This window comes from Lagopus leucura, unplaced genomic scaffold, assembly GCF_019238085.1.
Source record: "Lagopus leucura isolate 7727_CA_CO unplaced genomic scaffold, USGS_WTPT01 Super-Scaffold_100034, whole genome shotgun sequence".
NCBI classification, from domain to species: Eukaryota; Metazoa; Chordata; class Aves; order Galliformes; family Phasianidae; genus Lagopus; species Lagopus leucura.
The window spans coordinates 3,611,474-3,625,849 of NW_024962283.1; the positions used below are offsets into that span (position 1 = coordinate 3,611,474).

General features: G+C 49.6%; 1 protein-coding gene across 3 annotated transcripts in view; it reads right to left on the reverse strand.

The window, feature by feature from the left end:
* Positions 1-14,376, reverse strand: part of GRIK4 (glutamate ionotropic receptor kainate type subunit 4) — a 123,677-nt gene that overhangs the window by 51,997 nt on the left and 57,304 nt on the right. For all 3 annotated transcript variants that reach the window (XM_042882438.1, XM_042882439.1, XM_042882440.1), the window contains exon 3: positions 1,522-1,686. In XM_042882438.1, coding sequence (XP_042738372.1) covers positions 1,522-1,686 — 165 coding nt within the window. The remainder of the gene's footprint in view (positions 1-1,521; positions 1,687-14,376) is intronic.

A 14,376-nucleotide genomic window follows, 5' to 3' on the forward strand; every position in this document is an offset into this window, starting at 1 on the left:
CGTTGCAAAATTCTGTGAATCCTCACTTTACCAAAATCAAATTGTTTTGCTCCGCTTTCTACTCCTTACGCACTTTAATCAAAGTAAAGAAAACAAAGAAAATCACCTCGAGGTAGAAATTCAAAATGGAAAATTGCCTCTTCCTCGTTTATCCCATTACCCACCTTCTCCCCAAACACCACGCTCGCTGCAAACAACCATTTCTTGCAGAATACTTCCCCTCAGCACACGGGTATTCTTCTGCTTGAAAAACACACCGACAGAGCAGTCCCTGAGCGATGGCACAAAGCAATCTGGCTGCTGCTTCCTGCAATCCCTCAGCCAAGATAATTGCAACACCGTGATGAGCAAGAAAGGGAGAAGAACGGACTCCTTCAAAGGCACAGCGGGGTATGGCAAGCTGGCAGTGCTCTGCTTTCCTAAGGGGGTGCTGGGATGGCTTTGGGGGCAAACTGCAGACAGCCTGGAGAACACAGACCGTTTCCCCATCCCTCCTGCAATCCTACAGGTGACCCCGCAGCAAGACGGGGTTTGAGCAGATGGGAAACAGACACAAAGAGACGAGGGATCCGAAAGGATGGAGGGCTGCTTGTTTTAAGCACTGCTGCACGTGGCGGTTCCACCCAGGCTGCCTCGGAGGCTCTATAAATAGGCGCACAGGTACTTGCTGAAATGCACTTTATTAACTGAACGTGTCTATAAATAATGCAAACACTAATTGAGGAAATGGAAACGCAGCCTTCCCGGGATGCTCTGCGGATACACAGCCCCGGAACCAAGAGCTGCAGGGAAACACATCTAAAATCCCTGTTATTTAAATGATTCCTCCAGCATTTCCAAGACCACTGGTTATTAAAAAACACATAGCCCTCCTCTGAACTCAGTGTTGTCTCACAACTGATCCTAAAAGGAAGTTATTGTATCCCAAAGCATTTTTCCCTCTTAAAGAAGAAGCTACTACAGATCCTTGCGGCTTTGTCACTCCCAGTTGCTCTGTGGGATGGAATCCATCGAGGATGCTTTACTCCTCATTGTGCTGTTAACACATCGGGCATCGCCAGGATCACCGACTGCAACGACCTGCTTGCATGGAGGGATGTTACTGCAACATGGGAGGCGGCTGCTATTCAGAAATAGCTCTTTCCAATCCACGGGACTTCAAACACCACTTGAAAATTCCATTTTGTGTAAACAAATCCACTGCCAATCTACAGCACTGAGAAAGCCATCATGTTAGCTGACACATGGCGTTCCGCAGGGCTTTAAAAATAACTTAATTGCACGGAACTTGCCCAGAGTCTCTTATTTGCACGCCATCAAGGAGCATCACCTCCCGTATCATTGCTTCTGCTTATTGACACGCAGATTAAAGAAAATAACTCGTCCCAGGCTGCTGAGCCAAGTGAAGGCAATGCTGGTGGGGGACCTGGCGCCAAGCCTACAGCAGAACGACACTCCTCAGCCTGAGCAGCAGCGGGTGGCAGAGCCCCGTGGGGCAGGAGAGCCCTGCAGGGTACTCACTGGTTTCCGCCGTCTCATACTCGCTGTCCCGCAGCAGCTCAAAGATGTCCACCTCCACCTTGGCCTTCCCCAGGCGCTCGGGCGCTCGGTTGATGCGGTTCTTGGCCAGGGTGATGGAGAGCCGCTCCCCCCGGCTGCACTCCATGGGGTCATCCAGGATGGCGGCTGTGGGGGCAGAGCACAGTCGTTAGGCTTGGTGGGGCGCCCCACATCCCATTGCCTCCCCAAACCCCGCACTGCAGCAGCAGCACCACGCTCCTGCCACGTCCTCCCTCCCGCAGCTTCGCCCACCTCCAGCTCTCGCCAGACAAGTGGGTGTGAAGTCTGCAGCAGCGCTGTGCTACTCACGTTGTGCTGCCTATGCTGCAGCCCTCCTGGAGCATGGCACCCAGCTGCGCCCTGCAGCACCCGCCTGAATGCTGCCCCCCATCCCAGCACGCAAATAATGAAACAACATCCCCAAACAGCCTGGTTTTATTCATGAGGAAGCGTTGGTACGGTGCCGAAATCGGCGCTGATAGCGGGAGTATTTCGGGAAGCACGTGGGCAGCCGTGGGTGGGAAGGGACAAATATTTTTCAAACAGAAAGCACTCGACTCCTGAACTCAGCTCCTGGGCCCACCCACTGAAAGCTGCGTTAGGCAGAGGGAGATGGAGAGTGGGATTATTTTTATTTCTGTGACGGAAGGCAAAAAGCGATCGGAGCCGAGCGTAAATCGCAGTGCTGGCACTGCCCCCACAGCTCCGGGTACGGGGGGGTTTCCTCCAGGACACTGCTTTTCCCTATGGGTTGTGCTTAGAAAGGCACCCATGGCCTCGTCCCCTTCCTAACATCACTTCAAAGGGAGCAAATGCCATTCAGAAGCGTGAACAAAGCACGGATTAGTGGGGCTCTGCTGGTCTGTGTGCATGCTAACGCCTTGAATTGCACCAGTGCTGTTTTCTCCCCATTTTCTTCTTACCCTTCTTTACCCAGCTCTGCATTTTTCAAACTCGGGAGCACGCAGAGCTCATTAGAAAATGCAGGAGGGACTGCAGCACAGCCATAGGTAAAAGGAAAACCATCTGCTTTGTGGGGACAGACGTACCTGGACTCCAGGATGGCATCTGAGCAGTCCTGTTATCCAGACGACTTAAGGGACAGCTAAGAAATTCACCCTTCTGCACCAGAAAACAAACCTCATGGATGGTGGCCAGGTACCAGCAATGCTGGCGAAGCCCACACCAACCCAACTGCAGCCCAGTGCCTCTCTCCCTGTTTTTATGGGAACAGGGCCGAACTAAGAGCCAAGAAAGGATGCAGCGATGCTTCTCGTGGAGGACACGCAGACGTCTGGGTGAGCACCACGTAACACCTCCGCTATCTGCAGAGCTGGGGCCGTTCATCTTGGCCTCATTATGCAGAAAGGTTGTGCTTTTCCTCTGAGGCCGGGAGCACGGATGGCCAGAGTTCAGATGTTGATACGGTCGGCGACCATTTCCAATTACAAAGAAGTTGGGAAAGGAAGGCGCCCCAGCAAGCAGCTCGCTTTCCAGGAAAGGGTAAAGCAAAGCTCTCGTGCTGCCGAGCATCGCAATGCCTCCAGCTGCCAGGAGCTGACCCAGCAGAATGGAGGGGAGCGGCGTCAGCGCTCTCGCACTCATTATTCTGCACTTTAGAGGCTCAGAAATCACATCGCCGGACGACGCCTCCAAGCACACGCTTCAAACACCAGTTTCTAAAGCTCCCTTCAACGAATGCATAGTTAACTGTATTTTAAAACTGAAAGAGTCGAAAACTGAAGCGTTTCAAATAATTTCCCCAGGTCACCGAAGCACAAATGTTTGCACAACGATACGATGTCTCTATTCAGGTCGTTATTGGGTTGTGGAGGTGGGGTTTTTTTTTTCAGTTTTCCTTTTGGAAAATATGGAAAATTCCTTTTATGATGAAAAAAAAACCCACCCAACCTATTCAATTCTGGTTCGATCTGAGCTTCGTAGCTCACATTAAGGGCAAACCCCACAGTGCCACCATGGACGGTGGCACCACCCCGACCCACTGACCCCACGGCAGCACTCGGTCACTTTGGGAGCCTGGTTAGTGTTAACTATACCTTAAACCAGTCCCCAGGATGGACTGGGTAATGAGATGAAGCTCATCTTTATGCATGAGACCTCGCAGATGGAAAAGGTCGTTTAAAGTTTGAAAAAGGTTGGTTTTAAAACTTCATGTCTTGGGACGCAGCACATCTAATAGCAGCATCATTAAGTATGAACGAAAATCTTTACATAAATTCCCTTTCATCTACTCCTGTCTATTAAATATGGGAAGCGGCATCAAGTACGTCTTTAATCCTGGAAAACTTACAGCAAAGTCTTTGAACTTCGTTGGCCTCAAAAATCACTTCTCTGCTCCCCGTCATAATAACATCCCCAAATCTCGACCGCCTTCTCTATGAATGATGGGGAAAATACTGGGAGGATGGGAGGAGCAGAGGGGATGGCGATGGATGCCTGATGAGGGCGGTGGGATCCCACAGGGATGGGGAAGCAGCCCCAGGAGGGGGCAGTGGGGAGTGAGGCGCTGAGATCTCCTGGGAGGAGATGGCTGGAGATGTCTTATCCCATGGGATGTTCCAATCCTGATGGATAAATTTCCTTGTTACACTAACAATTCCTATTCTCGACCACATGCACAGGTTTTCTTTGCAGCTAACACAAAGCCCACCAATGCCAGAGGCTGTAGATCAGAAGAGTTTGTTGCTTTGGACAGGCACTGAAAGTAGCCAGGTTACAGTTGCTCAGGATTCAAGCATGAGCAACTTCTCAATTATAAACCCCATCAAGCACAGATTTCAAATTAAACGCTCCAAGTGAAGGACTGAACAAGAACCAGAAGAAGGAAAGTGTTACTGGGTGCACATATACAACAGGCAGTACCCTCTGAGAGCAGATCCATCACCTCTCCCACCACTCACCTGCCCTGTCCCCAGCCCTCAGGGGCACACGGGCAGCAGAGGGGCAATGAAGCAGCAATGCAATTCCTTAGCCCCACAGCATGGGCATGCTTGGCTGCCCTGCTGGGTGTGAATGGCACCGGGCTGTGGCATCTCATTGCCCTTCAGCAGAGCGCAGCGCGATGAGAAGCCGATGCTCTCCTCTCGCTGTAAGGATTCTCTCCAGGAGGACGAAGGACACACGTTCTGCTGAGCAGCTCAGCCCCACTCCTCAGCACAGAGCTGACGGCGGACAGGCAGTGCTGTCAGCAGTGCTCTCAGCGATGCAGACAGCTGTCTTCTGCAGCCAGGCTCTGACACAGCAGCTCGCCCTATTAGATGCAGCAGCCAGCTCACAGACACCCAGATCCAGGCTTTCCCCCTCAGCTGGCTCTCAAGCAGTGCTACAGGAGCACAGAGCTTCCTTCCCCCGGTGCAGCAGCGCTCCGTCCATCGCCCACCAGCACACAACAAAGCAGCATTCATGGGGCAGCTCCATGGGGCAGATGTTACGAGGAGCTTTGAGCGCTGCCACAGCAACCTGCGCTCAGCTGACCTTTCCCTGTTAACTTCATTAAGCGTGGTTACATTTCCTCAGATGCTTTTCACGCCTTTAAGATGTAAAGCAATGCTCAGAAACGCAGCTGCCTCCTCACTCTGGTGTAGGTTCAGCAAAGCCCTGGCTTGGCACAGCCCACAGCCTGTCCCTCCGAGGCAAAAAGCCACAAAGTCACCTACAGGATTTCTCAGGTCTCTCTTCTGACAGGTTAAAATCACACCCCCAGTCTGCCCCACTTGATACCGCAAGCACAGACTTCAAGCTCTCCATATTCTGTTCCCATCAACCAGACACACACCCAGCCCAGTCCCAAACCCATGAACCTCCAGACCCAAACTGACCATTGATAACCGCAGAACGGCCACGTTTTGCTCTGCTCAGCACCAACCCTTTGGCTGCAGCTACAAGGAGCGATAAGGAATGTGCAGATTCCCCATCATGGGATGCCAAGCCCGGCTCCAGCATTGGAATGGGTGGGATTATGTTTCTGTTATCAGCTCTGAAGTGCTGCTTAAAAACAAAATCAGGAGTCGTCAATACGCTGCCCCTGAAAGGAAGGAGGATCTCACTGAGGAATAAGGAAAACTAAAAACATAAACTCTCTCCTTCACAGACAAAGGGACCTGATAACGTCTGTCTGATCGGGGGACCAGAGGGCTATTTATTGCTCTTGGCCAACACTGGAAATCTGCATTTAAATGGAGCTTCCCTCTCATTTCTGCTATCCAGAGAGAGTGAATTCAAGAGAGAAGGGGAAGGGAGATGTGATAAAAACAGCTCAGGGCTTTAGTTCCTCCTGCTTGAAATGCAGCCTCTATTCTCTTCTTTAATAATTGCTTTGTGTACACAATATCAGAATGGCATTCTGTAGGACGGCAGCTTCCTGCAAGACAGATGCTGCTCTCTTTTCCCTTTCCCAGCGTGGGGAGAGCTCGCTTTGCATCCCAGCTGGCACTGTCCCTCACAGGGTGGATCTCCTCTCCTTCTGCACCTTATTGAGGAGATGGGAGCAGAGGGATGAGGATGGGGATGAAATGGAAATGCCATATCCAGATGTGAAGCTCTCCTCTTGCACAGGAGCACGGCAGCACACTGAGCCCCTGGCAAAGCACCCAGTGCTCCTGCTGGCTTCTGCAGAGTCAGGTTGGAGGCACGTGCAGCTGTGGATGAAGTCCTGAGCTGCGGACTCCAATCATGCCTTTGTGCCCTGCTAAGTCCTGTTTAATCCCTCAAAAAGCCTGTCAAGAGACTTCCCACCAACGGGGGAGAAAAAAGCAGGGAGAAGTAAAGATGAGTGATTTCACCTTCCTGAGGTGTAGGTGAGGCTGGGGATGAACAATCGTGGGGGGGTGGGGATGCTGGAGGCTGTGGGTGGGTCAGGTGGAAGCACCACCAGGATGGGCTCCAACCTCCATGGGCACCCATTTCCTCCACATCTGCCCAACCAGTCTTCAGTCTGCCACACAATTCCAGCTCCTGGATGGACATTTCCCCCTACCCACACACAATTGCTAGTAGTGCCTACATTTTGTTGCCTTAGGAAACCAGCCCAAAACCACTGACGTTTGGAACGTGGTTTTCTGCCTGTCTTCTGCTTCAGTAACGCCAAGCTGAGCTGTGCTTCAAGAAGAAGAATTTCAGCCCATTTTTGTGGTCCCCAGTGACCAGCTGCAGCTGTGGTTTTCAGGAGGAGAGCAATGGGAAGCCCTGCTGGGGCCAGCATGCTCAGCAAGCCCAGGAAAGGAGAAAGATCTTAATTAAGTCAGTGGAGAGCATCAATACAAGAAAAACAACCACACAACCCCCAGGTGCCACTGCCAGGCGAACCGAAAGAACGACAAAGGAAGAAACAACATGAAAAATCCTAAGCTTAAATATATAAAGAAAATAATAATAATAAATCCAACAAACAAATGGGAAAAATCCACCCGGATTTACGGCTATCGTCACAGAGAGATGGCAACGCACACCGTGGCCATGGGACCCTGTGGGACAGAGGCTGCAGACCCCCCAGTGACACAGGATGCTTTCCTGGTCACGTACACACCATAAAGCATGTCCTGTACCTACAGACAGATCATCACAGCAGCACAGGGCTCCGTCCCGGGGGTGGCAGCTGTATTTCAGTGGCAGCCAAGGCTATTCCAGTGTGCACACAGCTCTGCAGCACTCTGGGATTCACTGATCGACAGTGACGGAAGGAGAGCAACATTTCCAACACTGACACTTTGTGGATAGAGCCATTTCTCCAATCTCCAGCACGCTTTGGGATGACAGGGAGTTGAGGTCCCCCTAAAGCCAATGGATTTCCATTCATAGCAGTGAGGTATGGAAAAGGCCCTTCATGAGCATTCTCCTGTTAACCCTTCCTGGGATCTTTCTACTGTCAATTTCCTCTTTTTTTCTGCATCTCTCTCATTTGTAGGACGCTGGGTTTTTGGCAGTGCTTTCTGATTTCTCCCCAGTTGGCAAGCATGAGTGCACTGCAGAGGATGCACAGCTCAGACCCAATGCTGGAGCACAAAAGTGCCAGCCTTAGCCCTGGCCTCCTCCAGCCAGCTGATTAACACTCATTAACGGCATACAGTGGGACAGCAAACAGCCTTGGATGGAACCCCAACACCAAAGTGAGAACCAGAAAAAAAAACTGCACTAGCTGAGAGATCTGGGGTTTTGCTTTCACCAGTATGGAGAACTTATAGACATTTTGCACCAGTTCTACTCCTGTTACAAACCATTACCCACTGCTGCTGTTACAAATCTCTAAGACATATATCCAAGGACAAGGACCCACCACGCTGGGTGCAGATATCAGACATGACAGTGCCTTTAAAGACAGCAGACAGACAAATGATGGGTGCGATGACTTTCATTCTCTTGTGATGGATGGAGAACAGAGGCACCAAGAGATAAACTGTCTCCCCAAGGTTTTGCAAGACCACACGGCAAATAATCACAGTTAATGTGCCAGAAGACTTCAGAAGCTCTTCCCTAGCACCTTTTTATTTAGTGCCATCGCAACTTGGCACTTCTGCTTCAATGCACAGGCTTCCAAATGCATTGCTACAGCCAAGTGAGTGCTGTTAGAGGAGCTTCTGGGAGAGGGAAGCTCCAGGAGAAAGGGGCACGTTAAGAGGAAGATAAGGAGCAGGGTCAGGGGCTGGCCTGAGCCTGGATGGAAGATGCAAACTGCTCAGATGTCAGCATGCAGGTGAGCAAGGGAAGAGGGCAGCCTGTAAGCAGGAGATGATCACAGAAACAGGCAATAGTGGGAAAAGGCAGCACTGGAGGCCTCACCCCGACTGCAGACGGCCCAGATGCATTAAGCTCCATGGAAGAACTCAATCCAATTACAACACGACACTGGAGCCCTTCAGGAGAGTTTTCATCTCTTTGTTTTACTGTCGAAAAAACAACTTTTCCTGCTGAGTCACAGCGAAATGAGATGCTAAAGAGCTGCCACACCAGATGTGGAAGCCCTTCAGATCCAATTTCCATCAATCTACACAGACTCTATTTATTTATTTTTCGCCACTCAGCCCTTGCCAATTTAATAGGTTACTTTAATGTCTTCCTGCCTTTCCCCTCTGGTGTGCTCTGCTCAGTGCATTTTCCTCCTGGCTTCTGGATAGGAGAACCAGCCAGGGATTCTCTTTCCCTGTACTCCGACAGCTTTCCCTCCCTGTGCATCCCTCTTAAGAGCAAACTGCTGCTTCATCTAATGTTTGCTTGCTAAGAAAATTAGATATGTCAATGCAAAACTGCTTTTTCTCTCTGCTCGTGCACAGCATCTCCTGCCTGGCCCCACATCAGCACCTGTGCCCACTGAACAACTGACTCAGGATACCCCACGAAGCCAACAACCACAGCCAAGCATGCTTTGAAGAGGCCAAGAAGCACGTGGATATGCAGGAGGTTCAACCAGAGATCTGCAGGTAACGTGCATCAGTTACAGTGCATTTAACTCTCATGTGGATGCTCTCATTCAGAAAAAAGCAACTCCACTTTGTTGCAAGATTACTTGTTGAGACCTACAGAGACCTGAGGTTTCTGAGCCTGGAGAGGAGCACACTAATTTCTGCTGGAGACCTTATGTGGGGTGACAAGAGCTGCCTGGAGAACCACAACAGGAAATAACCACAATATCCTTTAACATTACTCAATATACCCCAAAGAATCTCCGAGGTTTCCATACACTGCTCTTCAGCTGTAGGAAAAGAACAACTTTTAGGCAAACATCTTCTGCTTTTGGCTTGGGAACTCATTACAGATTCCCCTGCATCTGTGCAGCACGGAAAAGTTTTAAACACGATGCACAGAAGCAGGAAAGGGTGAAGGAAGGAATTGAAAAGGCAAAGATAAAGCAGAGCTGCACAGGCTGAATGAAACCAGACCCAGCAATTCTTAGTAAGCAAACGACAGAAACCCAATGGCAAGGCTGCCCAGCTTCCCAGCAGATGTGATGGAAGCAGCCCCCATGCTAACAAAGGAGCAGAAGGATATCACCACCCAACTGTGGGTCATGGATGAGACACACCAGCACCAGCCACACTCATCTTGTAAAGCAGAGTGAATTACATCCCCTGCAGTTCGTTATGATGCTTCTTAGAGAGGGTACTGAATTAGTTACATTAACGCAGCAAGGAGCTGGATCAGGTTCCCAGTGATAAGCTTAATTAAACAACAGAGTTATCCATAGGCTGTGGTTTACGTTATAAATAAGCAACATTCATGTTGATTAATTAAATCAAGTCATGGTTCAGATCATTAAATCCTCCTACTTCTAACCATCTTAGTGAGGAGCTGAACCCTACACGACATCTCGACATCAGCCATGGCCTGGAACAGGGGCAGAGCTGAAGGGAAAACCCCAGTCCTAATGAAACCCAGGGCAAAACTTCACCTTGTGAAACTCAACACAACTGACCCCTTCTTTCCCCATTGTGTATCAATGATGCTGTGATGGGACCCACCTGACATATCCACCAATGAGCCCAATCCAACGGACCCATCCAATCCTGCAAGAATGATGATCAGCCCCCCTTCAGCTCTCCCAGCCTTTTGCTGTTTTTCTTAACACAATCTGACCAGATTGAGAACTGACTAATAACAATAATAATAAAACAAACCTCATTTACAACCAGCTGCAGGATTGGAGCTATTTCCTCCATCTATTCACTATCCCAGAAATTGCCTTTTAAATGGATAACAACGATTGTGAGGGTCCAGTTATTACCTTGAAACCTCACATTTTGATACATCCAATGTTGTTCTCTTCTATAAATAACAGTTATTACTGTAAAGTGATTTTTTTCCCCCCTCTGTATTTCCCAAGAGTTCCTGCAGGAGATGGCAAAGAAAATGGGTTCCATTAATACCACACTTAGGCCCTGTTGCTTTTATACTTTAACTCCCATCATTAATCTTCTAATGTGTCTTTAAACAAATGTCATTTATCCCACAACTCTCTGGCAGCTCTCCCTCCCTGTTTTCTCCCATCCCTTTCCCACTATCCTGCACTGCAAAATGGGAGCTCTTCCTCCCCTGACTCATCAGTGGGTGTTGTGCTCCTGCCAGGCAGGGAGAAGCATCTCAGCTCTTTTGCAGGCAGTTTGCTGGCAATTACAAGAGAAACAGGAGAGCCCACCATGAGGAAATGCACATCTGAAGGAGCTGTGCTGGGAGGATGGCTGTGCTCCCCAGGGCCCTGCAAGAAGGATCACAGGATGACTTTGCCATGAGGTTATTCTGCACTAACCCTGGGTGCAGCTGATGGAGCTGGTCCTTGGGCAGGCTCTGAGCACAGGAAAACGTTGCTTCTGGCATGCAGCACCCTCCTTTGAGCACACTACAAATGCAATTGCCAGATGCCACTCTTATCTGATTTGACGAAGATAAACAAGGCTGCTCTTTTCATTACACAGTCACAGGCCAACCAAGCGTGCACCTATTGCTCAGGTCCCTTTGGAACAGCCCATAGCCCTGGTGACATGCGTGGCAGGACCCTATTCACCATCTGCCAGCAGTGAGAGGAGCTTATTGCCATAAAGCCCTGTTCAAAGAGGAGTTCATGGGCACAAATCCAGGAGATATGCTGCATCCTGCTTGCAAGGTCTGTGATAAGACACAGCACCCACACAGCCTTCCCCTCCCCATCCTCACCCGCAAGGAATAATTAGCGATGGCCCCTCATCAAGCAGCCCCTCCATACACTGCTGCAACAGTGGTGGACCCCCCACTAAAAGATTCATTATCATAAACGGGTTAACAGCAAAACCAAGCCACAAAGAACATCACCTTTGTAGGTTGCTCACCTTACAGTCACCAATCTTCCCTTGTAGCTATCAGCCCCGGCACCAGAAATAGCAAAGATTAATGTCTCGAGTTACCTTGTCTAACTTCTGGACATTTGGACTTGTCTGTTTTCTCTTCCTCCTGAGAGTTATGACATTCCTCCTACCCTTCCTCAGCTACAGCCTCTTCTTCATTATCATTTGTCAAGTCCAATTAACATGTGCAGCAGCGTGCAGGAAGACCATTTGTGAGGCCTCCTGACAGCAGCCTGCACCTTGGAGAAGCACAGGCAGCCCTGGCACATGGTCCCTCCCCAGGGACATCACGGTGCACAACACATACCCTACAGCATCTGCCTTTGGTGATGGTGGAGGACGTTTTGCATGCTGCAGAACATCCACCTGACTGCTTTTTGACCCCACAAACCCATGATCTCAGAGACGTATTGTCTAGATACCAATCAGTCAATGGGTTTTGCAGGGATCTCAAGGGTTATTGAGTGTGTGAGCAGCAAGCAGGGTGTCTCACGGCTCGCCGTGGCTTCAGGATGGATTAACCCAAGGGTGGAGAGGTCAATGACACATCTGTGTGCTGCTCCAGCTCTTCAAACAGGGCTTAATGACAGCAAGATGTGCCGAGACCTGACGCTAAGCTCCTGCCAAGCACTGTGGATAACAACTATTTTCCATTTATGCAGTTGACCCCAGTTCTTGCTCGTATCAAACCATCAATCCAACTGCAAACCACCGCTCTACCATCCCACTATCCATCCTGCTGATGGGGTTTTGCCTTACACCAAACCTCAGTGGCCCATCCCAGCCTTCACGAGCCCTCCAAATTCAACATGCTTCTCCCCCCAAAAATGTGTGGCCCTGTTTCTTGTGTTCTCAACTAAGCAGTTCATGAGGAAACTGCATAGAGCAAAATCAACAGGAAATTAAGACCGCATGCCACTGACTCTCTCCTACTTTAAACAAGAGAAAACATATGGAAAATTATAGCCCCAAATATTTCCCTTAATAAGAGTGGCAGGAAATGACAAAGAAGAGAAGTGTGAAGGACACCATTGATCCACCACTGATCCAGCCCCATGAGTGTGTTAATGACCACCAATATCGTTTGGCATCGAGTAACAGCCCACGGTCACCAGGGAATGGCTTGTTGTACAATCAGTTCTGACTCTGTCACTTATGCAGGAGGTCACTTTTTGCTGTTCCTTTAATGGACTACTTTGCTGCAAGGTCGTTTCCTGTGTCATTACTTCCACTAGAAAAAAGGTCGTATAAAAAATAAAGAAAAGAAAAAGAGTGGCAGACTCAGATGCATTTTTGTTGGCATGAAAACCTGACATTTTTCAGGTCAAAATTGGCTCATTTCAAACCATGAAAAAAGGTTATAATTTCTGATGAAAACAAGCCCGAAAGTAGTTTTGTAGTTTTTCCAAAGGCACACAGTTTGCCCTCGTTGCACTGGAAGCTCTGAAATGCCCATTTTGTTCCGTGTGTCCGTATTTTTGTAGGAGCTGCTGTGATCCAGATGAGAATTATGGGATGCTACCACAGTACAGCAGATAACGTTTATTATCTCAACCTACGGCCATCACTCGGACATCGCTTTATTTTTTCCTATAACCAAAATGTAATGCATACACGTGCGTAAACATGAATAACACATGAGATGAGCACGAACTTCTTTACCATCAACCAACAGGCTGATGAGATGCCAGCCCTACCAAGAGCACCAAAGTCCCCTCCCTTTGCTCACAGAGCTCAGAGGCAGCAGCCCCACCTCCCCTCTGCCCAGAGCTCCATCCTATTTTCCTCCAACACACCCTGCATTTCCCACCTCTGATATTACAAACCACCACACACCTAGGCTGAAGAGATTTGCCAGTACCCATGGCTCAGCATTCAGAGCTTCAATTAAACCAATTAGCATCCCCATCCCTGGCTAATATTGCAGAGCACGGAGATGTTGTACCATCCAAGTAGCCTGCATGTCCAGATGGTCACTGGAGGTGCCTGGACTGCCATCCCATCCCATTGGGCCCATTTCAATGGCACCAGCCCTGTCTGTCTGCCTGGAGGAGAACTGGGCCAGCTGGGCTGGTGGGGCTTCTTGCCTTCTGGCATCAATGGGAGAAACAAAGCTCCCCAGTTCCTAACATCAGCTGAAAAGGGAGGAGAAGGACTGGAAAGGGGAAAGCATGATGGGCTCTACCATCATGAACGCATAGAAGCTCTTCATTTCCTCGAATGGTAAGAAAGGAAGGGATGCTCAGAGCAGTGAGGGCTGTAAGGCCCTTTGAGATGCCCTATTAGCCTCCTGGTGTCATTTCCCTGTCTGAACGAGAGCAGATAACACTCTGTTCTCACCCACCCCGAGCCCAACCTGTCAGCAGCACTCCCCTCATTCCATACCTCCGTGTTCAACACATGTGGGCACACACTGACTGCAGCACGGCTATTAAAAACAGATGAACCACCAACACCAAGACTCTTGCCCATACAAGCACAGAAAGCATTCATAAAGGAGCTCATTATTAGGAAGAAGACGGGAAGAATCTTGCAAGGCGAGGAACCCCGAGTGGTTCTGCACAAAGCAGCCTGGAAACGGCAGCATCGTTCCCTCCTGACATGACATCACCTCAGTGAAGTTTTCCTACTGAGGTAACCTAGAGCTGGCACAGCGTGGTGACAGATGGAAGGAGCCCAGGGGAAGGATGGGGCTTTCCTGACTGAGTTACGTGCAGCAATTGGTTGGGCTTTCTTTCCTCCTGCACTTCATGCTTCTGATGGGGTCAGAGGGAGAGGAGAAAGCCCGGATTCTGATTCAGATTTTGCACATCAGAGGGGAAACAGACAAATTGAACAAGCGATGGGAGCAGCTAAGTGGGAAACTGTGCCTTTTCTCACCTCCAGCCCTGCTCCTTTATTTTCTTTAAAATTACTGCATGAATGTAACCTTTTCAGGAAAGGGGAAGGGAAGGGAAGGGAAGGGAAGGGAAGGGAAGGGAAGGGAAGG